The following is a 24278-nucleotide window of genomic DNA, read 5'->3' as shown; positions in this document are numbered from 1 at the left end:
TTGTAAGACTGTTTGTCTTCAAAGAATACTTTTTGATATGCACATGCCTCAAGCAATTTCTTCACATCTCTTTTGTGATAATCAAGGGGTGCTCAAATTTGCCAAAAATCTCATCTTCCATGAGCAAACTAAGCATGCTGAGCTGCACTATCATTACATTCACAGGCTTGTAAAAGACGGATCAGTACAGTTGTAATATGTTCCAACTGAGGATCAAACTACAAACATTCTCACCAAGTCTTTGGGCCTGGGAATGTTTGTAAAATTTAGGGTACAACTTGGTGTAGTTGACAAATTGACCATTATGGGTTTTACATCCGAATTGTTGACCTAATATAAAATGTTCATATAGCCGTTGAGGTTCACATGAAGTCAGTTGATAGTTAAATTTGTTATAATCCTGTGAAATGGTAAGATAGATAGTTGTTATAATTTCATGTGAAGCTAACATGCTAGTTGATTATTTATCAAGAATTCATGGAATTGAAAAGGCGGTTAGCCGTTATGATTATTTATGATTAGTAACTTGTTATGATAATATGATTTAACTGCGAAAAATTTCCTTGTAGGGAGCACGTCAAAGGGGTGGAAGCATTGTCAGAAAAAAATTGGGCACAGGAGCATCACCATAATTGGGCAAATGGGTATGAATCATGAATCATCATAGTTGAGGACCTAGCGACTGCATAACAGGATACACACATTAGACACGCATGAGCTATTAAATAAACATTTAAAATATTAATCTTTTTAACTTAATTAATGCGTACCTCGAATGGCTTTTGGTTGACTTTTCCACCACATCATTATAATACATATTTATGTACGCACACATAGATATATATTAAAGGTGACATCATAATATTTATTTTTATACAAGATTTTATCCATTTAATACATAGATTTAAATGCATGTACAAGAACATAAAATAAATCTTCCAAGATGAAACATGTATTTAGATATGCATATTTAAAAGGTACAACCTTGGATAAACATTACTACGTGTCATCTAAATAAGATATATTTACGTGCAAGTAAATAAATACGTTTATAATATTCTTGTGACTTATAACCTTTCAAATTCTTTTCCTTATTAATTCAATTCTTTACTTGAAACCAAAATGCACATTTGGCATATTGGCATTCAAGAAGCCAAGTCCTTTTCTTTTTAAGTTACGGCTTCTTGGAAGCCAAAAGGTTTTTCGAATACCTCTTTATATTATGGAAGCCGTGAGAGTTCAAGATGACATATACCTCTGCATTATCTCTTACAATGGATTCCTCTGAGATCTTTTTCTTCATTCTTTCCCTACATAACAATTCTACCACAATAACTTTCCTTTCATTATATATTTTCCTTGCTGAAGCACATGATTGATAATCGCACTAAATCTGCATGCAAAAAACGAAAGCAAACTAAAGCTAAAGATATTTACAAGATAACCATTAACTAATAATAGACGTCTTATCTATTATTGTAATACCCTCCCTTAATGGTTAATCTATCTAACACACCAAGCTATCCTCCGAATTTGACAAACTTATCAGGACCAAGAGGCTTGGTGAGAATGTCTGCAATCTGATCTGAGGTAGGAACATACTGCAGATCTATAGTCCCATCTTCAACCAGCTGTCGTATGTAATGACAATGAACATCCACATGCTTGGTTCTTTCATGGAAGACTGGATTCCGTGCTACCTTGATAACGCCTTCGTTATCAACAAACAGAGTAGTCGGTCCTGTTGGTGACATCTGCATATCCCCAAGCATCCGACGAAGCCAGACAGCTTCACATCCTGCCTTAACAGTCCCTCTATATTCAGCCTCTGTAGAAGAGAGAGAAACTGCCTGCTGCTTCTTGCTGGTCCATGTGACTGCACCAGATCCCAAACTGAACACATATCCAGATGTTGACTTTTTATCATCAACAAAGCCTGCCCAATCTGAATCTGTGAACCCACTAAGTTTAGGATTAGAACTCCGAGAATACAGAAGTCCATAATCAGAAGTGCCCTTCACATAACGAAGCACACGCTTTGCTGCCATCCAATGATCAGCCTTAGGAGCTGCCATAAAGCGTGAAATATAGCTGACTGCGAAGCTGATATCAGGCCTAGTAGCAGATAGGTAGATGAGGCTGCCTACTAGTTGCCTATACGTAGTATCATCAATGGAAGGAGAATCAGACTTGGCTGATAACTTGAGACCTTTCTCCATAGGTGTAGATGCAGGTTTGCAATCCTGCATTCGGAATTTGTCTAACAAGGCTCTGGCATATTTGGACTGAGAGATGAATATACCAGAAGACTGTTGCCAAACTTCAACACCTAAGCAATAATGCATGAGCCCAAGGTTAGTCATATCAAAAGACTGGCATAAGTGTTGTTTGATTCCCTGAATCAAAGATGCCGAACTGCCAATGATGATCAGATCATCCACATAGATAACCAGAAGGATGATGTCACTGTCAGTAGTCTTGATGTACAGATTTGAGTTTGAAGAACTCCTCTTGAAGCCTTGATCACTGAGGTACGTATCAATCTTGATGTACCATGCCCGAGGGGCCTGCTTCAAACCATAGAGAGCTTTTACCAATCTGAGAACCTGATGGTCTTTACCAGCAACCTTGAAACCAGGAGGCTGCGTCATGTAGACCTCTTCATGGAGATCACCATTCAGGAAAGCACTCTTTACGTCCATCTGATGGACCTTCCAGCCAAACTGTGCTACCATGGCTAAGACTAATCTGATGGTCCTCATCTTTGCAGTAGGAGCAAAGGTCTCCTCATAATCAATGCCCTGACGCTGAGAAAAGCCCTTTGCCACTAAACGAGCTTTGTACTTATCCAAAGTACCATCTGATTTGTATTTGATTTTGTAGACCCATTTGCAGCTAATGGGTTTCTTCCCTGGGGGAAGATCAGAAAGGACCCAAGTGTTGTTCTTCAGCAGGCTCTGGTGTTCAGATTGCATGGCCTGTTCCCACTCTGGAATTCCTTTAGCCTTGGAATATGTTTGAGGTTCAAACACACTGTGAATGTTGCCATAAGAGCAAAGTTACAGAATCTATAGTTTTGCTCTTTTTCCGAGTAGTTCTCCCATCAATGAGCTCATCATCATGAAGATCAGCAAGTGTCTTAGCCCACCACTTAGGCCAGAGAGGAGAATGACCAACAGTAGTACTAGGAGATGCTTGATCAGCAGGATCCTGATCAGAAGAATCTAGATCAAACTCAGTTGAAGCATCTTCAAAACGAGGTGATCCTGCAGGAGAAGCCGGAGGTGGCTGTACAGGTATCACTGGCAGGACTAGAGCTGTAGGAGCTACTGGAGCCCTCCCATCAGGTGGACCTAATGGAAGCCGAACTCCCAAATCATGAACCTACATAGGCTGGTCTGCTGGATCAGGAACAGGAGAAACAGGCATGAATGGTCCTCGCTGCTCATCAAAGACTACATCGCGGCTGTATATGAGACGAGATGTCTCAACATCAATAAGGCGGTAGGCTTTGTGAAGACTGCTATATCCAGCAAGCATCACTTTCTGACTCTTGGCATCCAACTTGGTGCGCGAAGCATCAGGGATCCAAACAAAAGCAAGCGAGCCAAAAACCTTCAAGTGACTGATTCTGGGCTTGCGACCTGACCAGGCCTCTTCCGGAGTTTTACCTTTGACCACCACTGTGGGTGACCGGTTCAACAGATAAACTGCAATGTTAACTGCTTCTGCCCAAAAACGCTTCGGAACGTGTCTGTGTTCGAGCATGGAACGAGCCATCTCGGTGATTGTCCTGTTCCGACGTTCAACTACACTGTTCTGTTGTGGCGTGTGGGGTGTGGTGAACTAGCGTTGGATGCCATGTGTATCCAAGAAGCTGGAGAAAACATCAGAACAAAATTCCCCCCATTGTCTGATCTAAGAGTAATAATAGATTTCCCAGACTCTTTTTCAACTAAGGGTTTAAACTTCTGAAATACAATAAATGCATCGGATTTCTTTTTAAGGAAATACACCCACATTTTTCTACTGAAATCATCTGCAAACAACAGAAAATACCTGTACCCAAGAACAGAAGGAGTGGCCATAGGGCCGCAGATATCAGCATAAACAAGCTAAAGTACTTGAGAAGCTCGCCAAGAATCGCCACTGGGGAAAGGTGTGCGATGTTGCTTCCCAGCCTGACATGCGTCACAAACTCCAAGGTGTTGGGTTTGAATCTCTGGCAAACCAAGAACAAGCTCATCCCGAGCAAGTTGTGAGAGATAATGCACATTTAAGTGCCCATATCGCTGATGCCAAAGTGTGCTGATGGAAGATCGCCGAGCAGCCATAGCTAAGTCCTGAGAATCACCAGAATCAGTAAGTCTGAAAAGACCATGATCCTCAAGACCAACTGCAATAGTAGACTTAGTCGTCCGATCAGTGATGGTGCACTGATGTGAACTAAAGGTGACTGCCAAGTGTGGAGAATGTCGCAGCAACTGACTGACCGAGAGTAGATTTAGTTCCATCCCTGGAACATAGTACACATCAAGGAATATGAGCTTCCTCCCAACAGATTGAATTTGAATGTTGCCTTTACCAACAACCGTGTACTCTTCTCCACCACCAAAGATAACAAAATCTGAATAAGGCTGGTAGTCAGTAAACCAATCTCTGCGGTGAGTGAAATGTCGAGAGGCACCTGAATCAATGTACCAGGCAGATGACTGTACATGATCTGCGGGTCTTTTAGCCATGAAGGCATAAAAGGCAGATTCCGCCTGCTCAGTGTGCTCTGCACTGTTCGCTTTGGGTTGCGAACCCGATTGCTTAGACTGGGCAGCTAAGCGTTTCCGACATGCAACCTTCATGTGACCATACTTGTGGCAATAGTTGCATTGAATGTTCTTCTTTTTGGTACCATCGGATGCTGGAGCAAAAGACTTCTGCTGAGATGGTTGCTGAAACTTGCCCTTATCCTTCTGAAAGGATTTCGCAGCAAAGGCTTGCTCAGTGGAGGTGGAACTGGAGCTGCTACCGAACTGTTGTTTCCACCGATCTTGCTGAAGTAGCAGGGTGCAGAGATCAGTGAACTTTAGATCAACACCAGCAAATGTGATGTTGAGAGTCTCGATAAAATGCTCATAAGAATTTGGTAAACTCCGAAGAGTGATTACCACAATATCCTCTTCCTCCATCTTGCGACCGATGGCAAGTAACTGATCACGGATTTCCTGAATCCGATTCAGGTGTGCCTGGAGCGAGGTGCGCTCATCCATGACAATAGAAAACAGAGTGTTTTTCAGAAAGAAGGCTCTGCTCTTGTCGGAAGTCTCATGAAGACCTTTTAGATGTGTCCAGATTTCGGCCGCTGTCTTGCCGGATGGAATCTGAGAAAGCTGGTCATCAGCTACGGATAGTTTGAGAAGCATTACTACCTCTCGATTATTCAGATCCCATGTATCTTGATCCAGATGTAGTAGTTGACTATTATAAAAAGTATAAGATATTATCTTAATATCCTCACTTAATGGTCAACGTACGGATGTTGGAACATTCTATGATAATTGAGACCCTCCCTGGATCTGCAGAATGCTAAAACCAAGAAGCTTTGCCAGAAGAGTGCTATGACTCAAAATAAGTTGCATTTACAAAACTTCGTTTTTGTGGAAAAAACGATAAAACCCAAAATCTCACGCAACCTTGCGTATTACAAACAACTTGAAATGATTTTTGAGGAGAAAATCAACAAACCCAAAATCTCACACAACCTTGCGTATTACAGACAACTTGAAATGATTTTTGAGGAGAAAATCAACAAACCCAGAATCTCATGCAACCTTGCGTATTACAGACAACTTGAAATGATTTTTGAGGAGAAAATCAACAAACCCAAAATCTCACGCAACCTTGCGTATTACAAACAACTTGAAATGATTTTTGAGGAGAAAATCAACAAACCCATAAAAAACAGAAACAGATTCAGAAGGCGAAAAATGCAGCTTCGCCTTGATTAGGACCCGGAGAAGTCGGACGCTACGTAACACCCAGAACAAGTTGATCAGTGTTTCGATATTTGAAGATTGCGATGATGCGCTGCTTCCAGGTTCCATAATTGCGACCATTGAATTTGGAATTATGTTCGAGCAGAATATTTGTCAGAGATGCCATGGCACGTTTTTCAATGAAAAACTGTGAAAATCTGTGAAGGCACATTCTTCGAGGCAAAAATACTAAAGACCCAGAAGAATCAGAGAATGACCCAGAAGAGAGCTCGAAAAACCTAGAAGGAATTTGCTGTTGTTTTCTAGATCTGCTGGCACAAAAATCGAGGCACCCAGAAAAAACGGACGACAACCCAGTTGAGCTCTCGAAAAACCCACCAAGAATCAGCAAACAAAATATTTTTTCGACCCCAAAAATTTGGGTTTTGAAAAAAATGGCCCTAGCTGAAAAAAGCTTGAAAAAACTTCAGATTTCTTGATAAAAAATGGCAGATTTTTCTTCAAGGATCGATGTGCATGGACGAATGGGGCTAGAGTGTACTGAACAAACACAGGCAGACCCGAGTTCGAGAATTTCTCTAGGCCGAAAACCCTAAGTGGGTTTTAGAGAAATTCAACAGAAAAAATTTTGAAAAAATTTAAACAAATAATTTCATGAAGAAATTATAATTTTTTTCGAAAAAATTTAAGTAATAGCTCTGATACCATATTACGAGGTAATTGGTAAATACTTGCTTATTAATAACAGAGACTGAAAGGTCAATTTATACAAAAGGAAGAGACGATGTTTCCTTAGGAAACGATCGTAAAGAATAGAAACATTCTATTCCAGAGAAAGCAAAAAACGAAAGCAAACTAAAGCTAAAGATATTTACAAGATAACCATTAACTAATAATAGACGTCTTATCTATTATTGTAATAAAAATTAGGTTGCTTGGTGGCTAACCAAGTGTTCCATGTCTATTCCGAGTAGGGAGGGTCTTTCTAATTAAAGAAAGTGTGGGGATAAGTTGAAGGTCCGTGGTTGGGCGGTTTAGCCCCTGACAATGTTTCCCTCTCCACGAGATGTCAAAATGTGCATCAGACAAAGATACGTTGAGCATTCAAACATTTATTCGTAACACATACTTTTACTTTTATGATATTTATACACGTAGAAGATATGATGGATTAATTTATATAGTTGAATTCCGTTATTTCCTTTGATGAAAGCAACCTTTCTCATCAATATAATTGGTAACCATTTAGATTGGTTGACATTCCAACTAAATATGGAATATATCTATAGGATTGTTATTTCAGTCTTTCATTTATAAGAATAATGATTATGAGCATATCTTCTAATCTTATGATATTGCCACAATTAGCAATAGGAAGAAAAGGAATGAAATAGAGCTATCTAACACCCCAAATGATACAACGGTATCCGATGCCCTAAATGATACAGTGGTATCTGACAACCCAAATGACACAGTGGTATTCGATGCCCTAAATGATACAGTGGTATCTGATGCCCTAAATGATACAGTGGTATCTAATGCCCTAAAAGATCCAATGGTAATTGATGCCCTAATTAATACAGTGGTATGTGATGCCCTAAATGATCCAATGATAATAGATGTCCTAATTGATACAGTGGTATGTGATGCCCTAAATGATCCAATAGTAATCAATGCCCTAATTGATATAGTGGTATTTGATGGTAATCGTCATTTGATTTGATATAGTGGTATTGGATGGTAATCGTCATTTGATCCTAAGTGGCATTTGTGCACTAACCAGGGTGTTTGCAGAAGCATCCCTGGATTGATTTTGGTTTCAAATTCCATGGTATGTAGATTTTTAAATTCCATAGTAAATTCATTGATGGTGTTTTTCAATTGTTAGTTATGAAATTTTCGCTTATCTGATTGTAAATGTTAATCCCATTCACATGAACGTAACTGATATAACTGTCTTCCTAAGAAAATGAAGCAATAATTGTATTTCTTTGATATGTTAGTTGTTAGTTAAGACCTTGGAAAAGTGATTGTTACAATGGAAGGGTATTAGAATAATGCTTACATATTTATTGAGTTAATGGTCAATAATGTAATATTAAGTCTAGTTAGTTAGTTCCTAAATTTGTCTTATGTTACTGATTGTTTCTTTAGGAAGCATCGTTAATGTAATTGTCTATATATGTATATTTCTTTTTTTTAATAAAATAATGCAACTACCATTGTAACAACAATCAATTAACATGTGCCAATGTGGGGTTTAAAACACCAATAAGGATTTACATTGCCCACTACTAGAAGAAGCCATCAAAAATACATGTCTCGCAATTGATGACTACAGAAAAGTAGGGCAAAGAAAGGGCTAAGCATTTTATCAAATAGGAAAATAGTAGGAATAGAGTGCTCATTAACTTTTAGACTTTAGCCAAGTAGCAAATTGATTTTCTTGAAATCCATACATGCCTTGTCTGAGTCATAAATATTGAAATTTTGTGCAATCTATAGGAAGAGATGATCCGAGAAGCTAGGGTGGAGAATATTCCCCAATTTGTCATGAGTTGCAATGGCATAAGTAGTTCGCAATGTTCCTTTTCAGAACATTTCTAATTTTTGCCCTAAAACAATAAACCTTGCTCAAAATGTTAATGGCTTTCTCTAAAACTATGAATTTATTATAAATAACATATTGATTTCCTGCTAAATTGTCCTTCCATCCAAGATTTCTTCTATTATGTCTTCTTTGAGGGTGCTTTCAGATCTGCCTGACTTGGGAGTTTTTGTTCCTAACTAACAATGGAAAATCGAGGGTTTTCATCCTCAACTTAAAAAGAGAATTTATCCATAAGACTCTTTACCTGGGAGGGTTTCGCTGTAGATCAATAGTAAACACTTGTTATATTTGTTCTAAAGATTGATAAATTAATTGCTGTCCTCTTCTCGAGGAAACAATCTCCTTTTTATATCCAATTATCAAGGGAGTCACAACTTTTCATATTTGGAGGAATCACAACCCTTCCCCCACAAATGCCGCCCCTTGATAACTTTATTTTAATTCTCAGGCTAGCACGCCCTTTTTTATTTATTATACAGCACTATTTGCATTGCCTGGACAATGTTTTAAGCTGTGACCTGCTATCTTTGACTGGGCATGACACAAGCCACCATCCTCTCCAGCACGATGCTTTACTCAAATACTATCTATGGGAATTAAACCCTCTGGTTTGGGTCCAGAACTTGTTGCAAAGGCATTGGCTCCTCTTAACGATGAGAATTATTGGTCACATAGACCACACAGGTGATTCTCACAACATTCATGCAAAATCCCCTATTTAGGGTATAAAAATTATTCTGCTAAGTACAAATGGCTGCCCTCCTCCTGAAATCAATTTATATATCAAAAGAATCAGCTCTGATCCATCCTTCCTGGATGCATTTGTTAAATGAACTGTAGATCCTTTTCATATCACTAATGTGGATAGAAACATGCCTTTTCTAACATCCCTCTCCCTTGGCAAGATTCACACCTCTTCAAAGCTAAGATTCACACCTCTTGAAAGCTGAGCAATGTCCTAACAAATCCAAGTTGATTCCCTAGGAGATATCATTATTAATCTAGTCGGCAACTCAAATAGTTTTAGTTGGCCTCTCTTAGTTTTGAATGGCCCTCTTTTAAATAGTCTATTTCTTATGTTTCTATTATTTAGAGGCGTGATTATGATCTCTGACAGGGATATGACAGTCCTCCCTTCCCAAGATTGCTTGTCCTCAAGCAGTGGTAGTTTCCATTCTGTCTTCTAAATCTTGTAAACATGAGATCCCAACTCAACCCTTGGAGATTTGTAATTTAGATTCTCCGGGTGATGTAATTAGCTTCTGCTGAATAACTTGATATCACTAGAAGTTGTAAAATTCAACTAGGGTATTTTTTTAATTAAAAATTCTAGCAACATAATCATGAGTCAGGTTTGTAATTTTAAATAAGTTTTCTATTGTCCTTAGAAAGAAGGGCAAAAAGGCATCAATCTGAAAATCAATTTCTATTTTGGCATCACTTGTATTGGAAGGACTGATTTGGTTGACCCAATGTGTGCACAATAACATGGGTATCTCTTTCTGGTAAAGAATGTGAAGCCTAACACTTATTAAGATAAGGATTAAAAGCATAACACATATCCTTAGATGTGATGAAGTCCTCTTGGCTGTGTTGCTTTAGTTGATAATATTCCTATGTGCACAAATTTTCACTGCAGTCATAAGTTGATAAGTGGCTAATACTTGCTTGCCTTCTACTCGAAGAAAAGCTGTCTATAACTCAAGAAAAAGTGGTTGTTTAAACTTTTATGATGTCTTCCATGTAAAATTTCATATAGCACAAAATATTCAAGGCAATGCTTTAGACTGTATGCTGTATAAAAATTATACTTGAGATGGATGTAAACACCAATAAACCACACATGGAATAGATGTGCTAAAAGTACACCAGACATTATACGAAGCATATTCAAGATATAAGCATACATTACCAAGAAACGCAGACACAAGAAATAATAATCACGCTAAACACACAACAAACATGAAGCAAACATGGAAACACATGTAAGATATAAAGGTTACATGCAAGACACGATGCATACTTGAGAAAGGTACACGTATAAAAGACATAGGGAGTAAAGATGCTGTAAGCACATCAGAACTGAAGTAAACACATAAATTGTAGAATAGGAAGCATATTGAAACAAGAAACATTGACATATACATGTAAGGCATCAAATATACACGCAAGGCATGAAGCATCCACATAAGGCATGTAAGGCATGAAGCAATACGCATATATACACTTAAGGCATGAAGTATACATTTAAGGCATAAAGCATCCACATAAAACATGTAAGGCATTAATTTTTAAACCCTGGCTGGGCCATTGTACTACTACTCGCATCTCAAGACATGTAAGACATAAATTGATATGGCTTATCTCATCACATTCAAATAAGAATTACATCTCTAACTACTTTTTGCTCATGTTTCATTTAGTATTTGTGAATTTAGGGCAAAATATAAGATGATCCGAAAAGGAGATATTACAATATAAAAGAGCAATGTTCTTGCCAACCTGAGAGACATTACTATAGTATTCGAAGGGTATGGATAAGAAATTATTGGAAATCATTTTATCGCGGTTTCAATTAATTACCACTGCAATTAAAAAGAAGATCTAAGCAGACCTTTGAGCAGACTTTTGAATTTCTAATAACCAATATATTTCAGACTTTCAGAGCAGATTCAGCAGACCTCATAACTTCGTAAATATTAGATATCGAAGTTCGTAAGAAGATTCTGAAGCAATTTTTTGATCGATAGACTCTAAAGCAATTTATTACAGACCTTTTCCAAACTAGTGAACAGATTTGAACAGATTCGTGAGCAGATTGTATCAGACCCTTTTAAACATGAATTTTGAAGAACCTTAAGCAGATTTTGAAGGTGTTTTGTTGCAGAACTTAAGGGGGCATACATACAGACCGTGAATAGACTATAAGCAGATTTATGTTTGATAAGGAGTTTTAGAACTAATCAAAGAACGAGATCAATCATTTATCCTTTTATTTCTTTTAAGGAGACATAACAATTATTACAGAGAATAAAGACCATAAGGACAATCTAAAACCCTTCGAAAAATCCAAGGATTTGGTCTATATGGAAAACTTCATGAAAATAGTTGCAGAATTACATCAAAGGAAGAGCTAAAGACAAGATGACAGTCCATAGAACATGATAGAGAAAAGCCAGCCCTGTGTTGCATGGATGAAGTTATGATAGTCCAAAATGAGATATTCACGACTTTCTAAACCAAGAAAGGAACACAAGAGAGACAAGGGTTTTGAGAACCAACCCTACATGGAAGAACGATGAGAAGTGGCAGTCCTATGATATAGATAAGAAGCAAGTTCGATTACCCCAAGGGATGGATCTAGTCTCGGTTGGATGTTGCTGCCTCTCTAGTCTTGGTTGGATGCACCTGCCTCTCGTGAACTGAGAGATAAATTAGTTACCCCAAGAGATGGATCTAGTCCCAGTTGGATGTTCCTGTCTCTTATGATCTAAATGATGAATTGATTACCCCAAGGGATGGATCTAGTCCTTGTTGGATGTCCCTGCCTCTTGTGGGAAAAGTGATGAATTTGGTACCTCTAGAGATGGATCTAGTTCTGGTTAGACATTCCCGCCTCTTGTGGGCCAATGATGAATCTATTACCCCAAGGGATGGATGTTGTCCTAGTTGGATATTCTTGTCTCTTGGATGAATCTAGTTCTTGTTGGATGTCCCTGACTCTTGTGAGCAAAGTGATGAATTTGTTACTTCTAGAGATGGATCTAGTTCTAGTTGGACATTCCCGCCTCTTGTGGGCTAAATGATCAATCTGTTACCCCAAGGGATGGATGTAGTCCTGGTTGGACATTCTTGTCTCTTGGATGGATCTAGTCCTTGTTGTATGTCCTTGCCTCTTGCAGACAAAGTGATGAATCGGTTACCTCTAGAGATGGATCTGGTTTTGGTTGGGGAATCTATTACCCCAAGGGATGGATGTAGTCTTGGTTGGACAATCTTGTCTCTTGTGGACCAAGTGATGAATTGATTTCCCAAGAGATGGATTTGGTCCTAGTTGGATGTTACTGTCTCTTGTGGATTGTATTTATTCAAAGAGATGGATTTGGTCCTAGTTGAACGTTCCTACCTCTTGTGGATTGGTTACTCCAAGAGATGGATCTGGTCAAGGTTGGACATGCTTGCCTCTTGTGGATTAGTTACTACACAAGATGGATCTGGTCAGGGTTGAACGTTTCGACCTCTTTTGGATCGGTTACTCCAAGAGATGGATTTGACCCTGGTTGTATGTTCCTACCTTTTGTGGGTTGGTTGCTCCAAGAGATGGATCTAGTTTTGGTTGGACATTACTGTCCCTTGTCGATTCAATTACTCGAAGAGATGGATCTAGTCCTAGTTAGCCATTCTTGACCCTTGTTGATTGATTACCAAAGAGATGGATCTCTTGATTAGACATTCCTGACTCTTGTGGATTGATTACTCCAAAAGATAGATCCACTCCTAGTTGGATGTTGTTGCCTCTCGTGGGCCAAACAAACTATATCTAGACATATTCATGCGTAGGCTCTACGTTTTCATGTGTGTGCTTTGTCTTTTTATGTGTATGCTTTGTGTTTGGATTCAATCATGCATCTACTTCATGTTTGCTTCATGTCTTAATGCAATCATGCGTATACTTTTTGTTCTCAACTGTATGTCGTGCTATATTATCCCTAACTGGATATTTATGAACTTTTGACTAAAATCTCAGAAATTTGTAAACTAATGAATTCATGCAATGTCTTTCAGATTTCACCAGCAAAACCCCATTTTGAAAATAAGTCTTAAAATGTTATTGCCATAAACCTCCAAGGGAATACATTTTCATTAATGATATTTCATTAGAGGTCTTCTAAAACTTCTGAATCAAATCCAATCATAGATTCAATAGCTGCAGCAAAATTGGATAACGGAAAAGACGAACCTAGAATACAATGAGAAACACCCGCACGATGTTGCCAACCGCCAATGGATTTCCATCCATTGTCCAAGATTGAGGGTTTCTATCCTCTCACTTGTTGAAAGCTGAAGCTTTCTTAAATAGCTCTCCAAGAGAGAAAATGAAATCTAAATCACCAAACCACGTATGCTGAAAATGGGCTCCCTCTTCCCTTTTTAAGCACAAACAGGTGACTCTTCGCATTCCTCTTTCTATTTCTCTATTTCCTTTTTTAAATAATACTTTTCTCCCGCTTAAGGAAATAAAGTGTCCATAGATAATAAAGTGACATTAATAATAATAACTTAAGTTACAAAGTCACTTTCGAATAAATCAGTTAAATCTTCAGGTGTTAAAATCTCTAATCAGATGGATTTGGATATACATGTGTGATAACTTGCCGGAAAGGTCTCAACAAGACACTCCTAGACCAACCCTCAAACACCAAGAATGTGAGCCTGATGACTTACTAAAAGTAATAAGTGTCTGGAAACCCCACTGAAACAACCCCAATTGGCAAGCAACTAAAATCGCTTAGGCCAAAAACTGAACTGATCCTAGAGAAAACTCGGTTAGCGCTTGGGACCAAGGCAAAACGGGTTAACTGTGCAACAAAAATCATTGTCCTTGTAAAGGGGCCATGGCACTTCCTTTTCTACATATTATTAGTTGATCTAGAAGAAGAGAATAGCTTAGAGTGAACCAAGAGATATGATTTGAGGTACGCTATCATGCAAATATTGGTTTTTGCAAATCAAGCACCATTATTAGATGGCTTGATCCTTTAGTCTAGAAGATGAGAGAACGCTTGTCTTAGCTAAAATCTGTCAAGTTTCTACTATTGATCATAATTCACATTCCAAATAAAGGAGAAAGCATATATGATAATATTTGAGTTGTGCAACAGAAGAAAGATTGAGGATAGAATTCCATGATCATTCAATCATTGCTTGGGGACAAGCAATTTTGGAAATGGTGGACTGTGATGTACCCTTTTTAAATTAGGATTTATTAATAATAATTAAATATAATATAACAAAATGATTAAATTAAAAATAAAATAATAAAACTAAAATATAGCATAATCTAATTAAAATAAGTTAATGAAGGGGCAAAAGGCATGAAATGAAAAGTTGTGACTCCACCAAACATGAGATATAGAAAGGGAGAAGAGAATTTCATTTGAAAAGGAGAGAGAGGAAAGGAAGAGAAAAGAGGTGTGAAGAAAGGAAAAATTAATAGAAGAGGAAAAAGAAAGGAGATGAAAATAAATGACTCCTTCAAAGGGAAAAGGTTACGAAGGGTTAAGGTTCTTCAAAAAGCTAGTACTTACGAAGGTTTGTGATTCTTTTGAAGAGGGACATGTATGAAGGATTGTGATTCTTTCAAAGGGCAGCCATGATGAAGAGGTGTGAATCTCCTCCACATTGGAAGATATAAAGGGGAGAATGTTTCATGTTTCATGTGAGGAGGACATCAAAGGGAGTGCGAGTAGGGGAATAATATATTATTCTTAGAGGCAACAAAGAAAAGTGGAGAGGCAATTCTAAAGAAAGGCAGTGAGCCTTTCACCAATAAAGTATGCAGAATATTTTATTCTAAGCAAAAAGGGAGAACAATAAAAGAGTATTATTCAGACCTTGAGAGCAGTCTAAGCAAAAGAATTCAATTGGATAAAGAAGATTTATCTATAAGATCAACCTGATATGAGAAATCTGACTTCAAGATATTTACACAGCTTATCTCATCTTATTCTAATGAGAATTACATCTCTAACTACATTTTTGCTCCTGTTTCATTTCAGATTTGTGAGTTTAGGGTAAAAGATTAGGTGATCTTGAAAGGGGATATTACAAAAATCCAGCAGATGGGTAAAAATCAGTTTTCTAAGCTTTATACTAAAACTTTAAGATTTGAAATTTTAGTTGATACATTTTATTTGCAGATTTGCGGAGGGAGATTTATGGTGTTGGCATACCAAATCTTTATAGGCTTGCTACACATGTATATGACCTAGACTTCACGTCTTGTTGTGAACACAACTGAAGTCTTTTTGAGAACATTTGAACAGAGCAAAAGAGGAAAAACCAAGTTGACTGAAGAGAGAGTCAATGACCATGTCTTCATCTAATACAACTCACATTCAAACTGAAAAGTTGGAGGATCATTCCCATGCCACTAATGGCATTGATTCTTTTGTCGATTGGATTGCCAAAGAAGCAGATATCATGTTCACTGATTTAGATCTCACTGAACTGGATAGAGAAGCAGTGGCAGCTGAAGCATCAAAGGAAGACATATTGAAGAAAATTTAACTCCTTGTGAGGCTTCCAATTTACCTCTAAATTGGTGCTCAAAAGTGCTAGAACTAGGCATGGGAAAAAGCCAATATAGGTTGTATTTGGCTGTTTTTCAACATATATTAACAGTTCTACAGCTAGTATTTATTAATTTTGTAGCAATGCAATGTATTGCTTGATGTTGATAATCTCACATTACAAATTTTAAGTATTTCACAGTCACATAACATGTGTGATCTTTGAAATATGAATTAGAATAGACTTATGTGTTATTTAAATGCAAAAGTTTCTGGTATTTTCGTGTATTTATGTTTTTCTTTTTGGCCATATTTTGACGAATCCTGAGTCTAATTTTTCCAAGTATGTTATACAAAATGATATAGTTTTTTAAGCTTGCAAACTTGACTAACTTTCCTATGAACACACAAAAAATAAATCATGTGTCTTATACAAAACCAAGTAAGGCCATAGCAAAATACACTATATCTCAAACAAAGACACATTCTGCCATCAAAAAAGAATGCATACTTGCATCTCATAATCAACGGAGCTGGCTTGAGAGCTTTTGGTGCATTTCGAATCCGTTTCCTGGAGTGCGTTACCTGTTAGAATCATATAAAATCAGTCATCCATGAAATTTTCCAAGTTGCATGACAAAAACTAGAGTTTTATGACTGACATCATTAAGACCACATGCACGGACTATTTATTTAATAATTATTTCTGATTCTTAGTAAATTCTTTAGATCAAAGCCAGCAGAATACATTGTCACCTGATTCTCTCAACAAAAATTGACACCTGTCTTTCCCATTTGTGTATTTAAATGGATTACACAATCATAATTATTATACTGAGGCGGGACTGGAAAAGACTCACGAGTCAGTCCTCAGTCACTCAAAATGAACCAAAATTAATGAATTCGGTCAACCCTGGCATTCTCTATGAGACGTGATATGCCACCACCATAACAAAGATATCAATGCCTGAGAAAATTGTCTTAATCCTAAGACTTCACGACTTTTTATACTAAGCCAAAGAGAACAAGAAGAATGAGCAAACAGACAGAAATTAAGGATTGGAATGAACAGAATTGATCACTTGGAGGACAGTAATTAATAGAAGCAACAAATTAGACAGCTATTCTACTTTACGAAGGAGCAATGATTAAAATAAAGAAAACAACACTCTGATATGAACAGTGATTAAGTAATGCCAACAGCAAACAATTACTAATAGCAATTAAGACAAAGCAGTGATTTGTTAAGAAAGCTTGTGACAATTCCTTGTGGACAGCGACTTCTAAGAGTTGTCTCTCTTAAAGAGACATGAAGATATAAAGGAAAAAAGACCACAATGGAGGAAGGCATCAAAGAAAACAATTTGACTGGCATTGGTGCTTATAAAGAGCAGATCAGTTCATAAGATATTAGTGATCAGACATATAGATCAGATCACAAATTACTGTTAAATGCAAGCAATAACATTTGTAATATCCACTTTCTAGCATTTAAAGCATGATGATGTCGTTAGCCTATTTCCCCTTGGTCCCATAGGCTAACCTAGACATTTAAGGGAGTTGGAGACCATTTGGCCTAGGCAATTTTGGTTGCAAATCATTCCAAGGTTTTTAGATGCAATTTTAGGCATACTTACTATTTATAATTTTATACTAACTCATTCTGACTGGACCTTCAGCGGTAATGACATGTCGATGGTAAATGTTTAATATTAACAGAGGATTTATTTATCATTGATGTGATTTGTGTATTAATAAAGTTAGTTTATAAATCTAAATTTATATATATATATATCTTTATTAATGCATATTCTGTAGATGTGAGAAACATTTAATTAAAATAGTTCCACTTTACTTGATGACACATTGGAGGATATAAAATGTTTGGAGACTTAAGATTAAAAGAAAAAGAAAAACAACACGGAAAAAAAAAGGTGATAAAATAGGGGAAAAACAAAATCCTGAAAGAAAAATAGGAAAGGGCAAAAGAGTCAATTTGTTTATCCCAATTTGACAGGGTGAGTGAATGAGCTCTTGGGATAGCACTACAAAAGCAATTGAAGAGCTCTCTTTCAGCATGCTTGAACATATATAAATTTATAAAATTGGTTGGAGAATTTATATTCTTGGGCTTGGAGGATGAAATCCTTTACTCGTTGGCATTCTCTTCACCGTTCAAAGATACTGACAGGAGGATTTGTGAATTGCTTGAGCACTAAGGTAACAATTTGTTTATGCATTATAGTTGTTACTTTATCTTATGCAATCTAAGTGGCTGGGAGTGTTTGAACTACTGCAGCTACATACTATTTATATATGTTGGCTGAGTGCATTTAGCTTATAATCAGAGTTTTGCTGGCTGTACAAGACTGATAGAGAGTTGAGCAGACTGGTAATTCTATACATGTGGATTGTACTGGAATGAAAAAGCTACAAGGGAAGTCATATAGGTTTGAGATTGATCAGAAAAGATTGCCGTACACTTTGCATTCATCTGCAGGTGTCATACATGCTGGAATAGAGTCATAAAATCTCAGATGGTCGTACACTTTGCATTCATCTGTGGGTGCCGTACATGCTGGAATAGAGTCGTACAAAGTTGAATAAACCTAGGGGGTGGTGATAAGGGTTTGTTAATGCTGTCTTTGTTCTCAAAAAACTCTGTCAACGCTAGAGCAGCAATTTCTGCATATGCAATTCCTGTAATACTTTCATTAAGAAATCAGATTTTAATCTGTTGCTAACATATTTCAGAATTATTGGTGTTGAATAAAGGAGTTGTTTGATTTAATGTTGCTGTTGATTAATATAGTACCTGCATTTCCCATACACGTGTATATTTGTGTTCATAAGTCCAATCTATAACTCTTACCAGCAACTACATATTTAACAATCACACAAATCAGAAATTAAAGGGAGAAACATAAAGTGTGAAAAAAAGGGCAGACCCATATAGTGCTATCAAAGCAGTGTATCATGTCATCCTGGTGAGTACAAAATGATTAGACTGTGATATAACAGATTGGAGTATGCAACCATAGACTTATCATGATACGTCACACCAAAACAAGATAGGGTTCAAAGGATAAGAGGATCCAGAAAGAAACAGGATTATGGGTGAAGAGAAAACAGGATATACAGGTGAACAAATCATAGGGAATATGGGTGAAAGAAAGGGATCCAGATGAAGAAAGATGTCTGAAATTGTTGGTTCACTAGTTCATACACATCAACAAGCAGAACTGAGAACTCAGCAACAGAACCAACTGTTGGACCTTTTGACTCAGATGATGAATAGACGGAAGGGGTTAACAGAATTGAAGCACAATTATCCAAACATAGTGAAAGTTGTCAAAATTATAGAGAGCTAGGAAAATTTAAAGTTATTGTGAGAGCATCTGAGGTGGTTCGGATCCATCTTTAAAAGGAAGGTAGGAGTAAATGAAAAAGATTATTCTAGTGCAACAAACAATAAGAAACAAACAAATGAAAAATATTCAAAGTAGATCATTCAAATGGAGATAGTGCCTTGATACATAAAGATCATATGATAGAGTTTCCAAAACAACCTTTGAAAACACATGCAGCTATTGTTGATGAATCTGTGCACAAAGGTTAACACGAAACAACTGTCATGGGATTGAGTTCAGATATTATAAGAGATGATGGTTTAGATGGATATAGGTTGCATGATCATACATAACCTTTGGAGAGGAATCTTTATGAAGACATCAATGCAAGTGAATTTGGAAGTGACTTCTCTCATCTTCTCATAGAGGTAACCACTCATGAGGACAATGAGCACTTTATCTCTAAACAAAGCAATCAGCCTTCTTAGAGAAGTTCACAAATTTTATTGATTCAGATCCACAATATACTGTTGAAAATGATAATGAGGATGCATGAGAGACTTGGGACAGCCTTGGAGTCATTGATGAAAGGTACAACACTTCAGATTTTGATATTCATTGTCACAGCAGTTCTCTTCATTTGCATAAATAGGATTGGGAGAATCAATTGTGGTGTTCAAAGATAACCCATTGTTTGAGGCATGTGTAAAGAAGAGATGTGAAAATCTACTTTTTGAGTTGGATGATTGAACAACTCTAGGTTGAAGTGTTACATGTGGTGAACATAGTAAGATATGAGAGATCCAAGAGAAGACTTATGAGATGATTTGTTACTCCCTTGGGAGACCGCCAAATACAAGATATGTAAACAAGGAGACGGATGGGGAGTTCATAATGAGTTTTATGACATTAGGAGATGCAGATTTTTCATGGGATGAGTTGATTCTTGGAGACTTCAACATTTTAGATTTTAAAAGGATTCCAGAACTTGTTCTTGAGCTTGCTGAAAACTTCAGAACAGCACTAAGTAAAGGTAGTTTCCAGCATGTTTCTTAGTACATTTTGGTGAAGGACACAAATATGACATCTACATTCTTGAAATTCATCCTTTGCATTGAGTGGTGTTATATGTCATACATAGCTTTCTTTGGGATTGGATTTGAAGACTACTATTGCTACTTGCACTTCACTTTTGGGCGCTGTCATAAATAGGCTACAAGGGATTAACAAAGAAGTAACAAAATTCTATGATATGTATTTTGTTTTGGAAGGCACATGTATTTTGTTTTGGAAGGCACTTGGTGTTGTGCACCTTTCTAGGAATGTTAGAAATAATTTTTGCCTACGTATCCATGCTTTCGATTCTCAACAAGAAATGATGGAGCTCATTGCAGATGTTTAAAGTGAGTGATGGAGGGATAGTTAATGTTGTAGCTTCAGTCGGATTGAGCCGACCTAGAGATAATCCTTCTATGGTTATTGGTTAATCATCAATTAGACAAGCTCTCGCGCGCGCGCGTGTGTGTGTGTGTGTGTGTTATTGTTAACATTGTCCAAATGGTTATTAACTTACAAATTACCATAGAGACATGTCTCCTCTACTCATATTTATATACATTTAAATCTGCAATTGGGAAATACAGAAACAATGGCAGTGTTATTACATTTGCAGTGATCCTATACCTTTAACATGGTATCAAAGCCAAACACGAATGTAAGAAAGCAACTTGTTTTACATGAACACTTCATTACAATTCAAAATATCGTACATCTCCCTAACCAGCTTTGTATGAAAAGCATGAGAAGTGCAGCAGGCTATATACGAAACTACTTAGGGATGCAAGGAAGGCATCGAATCGATAGAGATTGCTGCAATGTAAACCATACACTGCTTATGGTAGAAGAGTTATCACGGTAGCAATGTTGTTGCAGCTGGCTTTCGTATCAGAACCAGTTAGTAAAGTATCTCCTCTGTTTTTGCTGCTAATAACAACACTTCTATGCTCTGGCAAGTTCTTGATAACAACCAACGTGTTTCTTGCTTTTAACATTTGCCTTCATGAAGACAAGTTAGCAGCTACTGAGCAATGCCCAGTGGAAAAACATTCTGCTGTGTAACTGTAGGGCCATATAAATCAAATATTCAAGAGGTTCCAAGAAACACCTACATATTCTGAATACTTGGTCAACCTCTGCGTGTATGCTCCATCCAATCTTCTTCCCAGGGGTGATGTGAAGCCACACAGTCCAGACTAGAGGTTTTGACATTCCACCTTTAATATTTCCACCCAGCAATCAAGCATGAGGTGGCACTTGCAGTTTCTGTGTACTGCAAACACCATGGCAACAAGCAAATATAGAAATGACAATTCCTCTTACAGAATGTGATTATTATATAACTGCTGAACTGGTTCTTTTCTCCTTGATTCATTGCCGCAAATAAAGCAAACCGATAGATATGTAAATGTCAGCATACATATTTCATCAGAACTAATTTTCTATCGCAGGGTTAAGGGACGAATAAAATAATAAAGGAGGTTAAAAAGTCTATTCAACTCATCGAATTACCAAAGGAAAGTAATCCGCATCCGCGATCAAACCCCACCGAACATTAAACATCAGGTAATGGGGAAAGTAAAAAGAAGCAGCTAGAGGGTCGACCAGAATAAGTGAAGTATATGAATTATTGGGTCTGGCTGATGGGAATTCGAAGACTTATTTTGTTCCTCCGAAGGTTTATGGATACAATCTGTTGGTTCCCAAAACCATAGATTGGAAATCCAAGAGCTTTGTCGATTCTCAAATAGGATTTCTCAATCAGTTCTGGCCAATGAACGGGAATAATACAAATTCCCCTACACTTCAGGCTTCACTACACCTAGGTGGGTAAACCTTCACTTCAAACCTAATCATCTTGCTCAAAGCTTTTATATAGTGAATTTTGTTTTATTGAGTTCTTTAGGGTGGCAAATTCTCAAACTCCATCGATATGAAGTTATGTGATTGCTTGAAATGGTTGAATAATTATGTAAGGTTATCAATGATAGATTAGATGCTTGTTATTAACAAACTCAGCAATTACAATATCAAGCGGTGAATTAAGAAATGATTAATGTGGTGCTTGGTCTTGCAAGTATGTCACTAAATATCAAACTTGAAGGGGCATGGTTAATAAGGTTGAAGCCAATCAAAAGGGGGCAGCCACTACCAAAGAGTCACTTTCTTTAAAGATGTACAAAGGTATAAGAAGACCGTGATGGAGGAAGGGCAGAAAGAGAAGCAGATCAATACTCTTAAGAAGGGGATTGGTTCATAAATCAGCATGAGTGCTCATCCAAAGAGCACTGATCAACATCTAAGAGGGAATCAACATCAAGTCAGATCTGTCAATATTGCAAAAGCAGACTGAAAGGCAAGATTTAGGGAAGTCCCAAAAAGGGGACATTACACATACATTGGCAATGTTAATTATGTATTTAATTATTGCACTAAGGGAAAAGCAACAGGAATGTGACAGACAAGAATACCTCAATAGATGTAAAAAGGTGGTTCTTCGCTCTGAAATAACCTAATAAGGATGTTGAAAATGAAAGACTATTTGATCTGCATTTGTTTAGTGTAAATGAAAGATCTTTTAGTTCTACTATGTCCCCTTTTTGGAATGCCCTAAATCCTGTTCATGCACATCATAATATCAAGTCTGCTAACTTTCTCTCATTGGATGCTGATCGCTGCTCTTGGCGATGAGTAATATTGCTCAGCGGTTTGATCTTCCTTGATTGATGCCTTGAGGTCTGGGTGATTGATGATTGATCAGTCCCCTTCATTGCTTGGAATGAATCCTCCTTTATACTTTATTGGTGGAAGGCTTGAGTCAGCGTTTCTAACTGTTGTCTTTTGAAAATAATATATTATTCTCCAAATTGATCTCCATTGGATCACCTCCTCAAATGAAATTCTCTCCCCTTTATATCCTCCAATGCAAGGGAAAGTCGCACCTCTTTATAATGGTCAGAACCTTGCACAATTACCAGCCTAAGAAAGGGTCATAACTCTTAAGCATTGCTGCCCCTTTGAAAGAGTCACGCCCTTATCTTCTTCCCATTCCTTTCTTCTTCCATTAATGTTTCTTTAATTTATTTTGCTCCCTTCTTTCTTCCTTCCTCCATATATCCCTTTTGAAAAGAACTCTTCTCTATTTTATATCTTATATTGAAGGAGTCACAATTCTTCATCGCACGCCTCTTGACCTTCATTAAACTCAATTAATTATAATTATATTATATCATATTTAATTATTTAATTTTAATTTTATGTTTTAATGTCATTATTATTTATTAATAAATCCTATTTCAGAAAGGAGATATTATAATTCCGTGCCGGTAACACTTCCCTTTCAATTTTTCGGATTTCTTTGTTCTGGGATTTACACTTCTTGTTACTGCCTAGGTAGTAGTAGCATTATTCCAGGCTCATGCATATATGGTTTTCATTTCCCCTCATTCGTAGCTCTGTGTACAATTGATATGCTACAAATACGAAAAACGTTACAGGTAGAAAACACGTAAAACATTCAAAAATTCACTGCCATTCCCGAAGCAAAAAGCTATTTTGTCGCAAGAAATGCCTAAAACGAGCACCCTTTCTGCAAGTTTGAATTTTTCACTCTGGTCGGAGTAGGATGGGGGAGGTCACACTTAACCCAAGTTTGCTCATGAAGTTAAAAACCCACAAGAACAAAATTTGAATAATATTGAAGGCACATGGAAAGAAATTCCCTTACGGGCGTTAAAGGAAAAATTTTGCACTGTAAAGAGGGTAAGTAGAGACAAATCTCGTCCAGGGCTCGAAAGGGAAGGTTTTGAATAGCTATAAGCTAAGTGGCAACAAATTCCCTTGTGAGCTTGTAAAGGGAAAAACAATTTTCAGAAACAACTTCGATTTCCCAAATTCTACAAGGGTTTCATATTGACAGCAAAACTGGCATCTAACTTGGCCAGGACCCAAAAAACAACCTCTATGTATCCACGGTCTA

The 24278-nt window shown here is 37.3% G+C and overlaps 1 protein-coding gene across 1 annotated transcript in view; it reads right to left on the bottom strand.

Moving 5' to 3' along the window:
• LOC149552653 (uncharacterized) overlaps window positions 1-24278 on the bottom strand; it is a 49188-nt gene that overhangs the window by 24360 nt on the left and 550 nt on the right. The window contains exon 2 of the mRNA XM_089788223.1: window positions 16405-16478. Coding sequence (XP_089644349.1) covers window positions 16405-16478 — 74 coding nt within the window. The remainder of the gene's footprint in view (window positions 1-16404; window positions 16479-24278) is intronic.

Source organism: Cupressus sempervirens, chromosome 6 (assembly GCF_028749045.1).
Source record: "Cupressus sempervirens isolate cs-2001-9-10 chromosome 6, ASM2874904v1, whole genome shotgun sequence".
NCBI lineage: Eukaryota > Viridiplantae > Streptophyta > Pinopsida > Cupressales > Cupressaceae > Cupressus > Cupressus sempervirens.
Note: the sequence above shows the minus strand (reverse complement) of the source record. Positions and strands in the feature narration are given on the sequence as shown.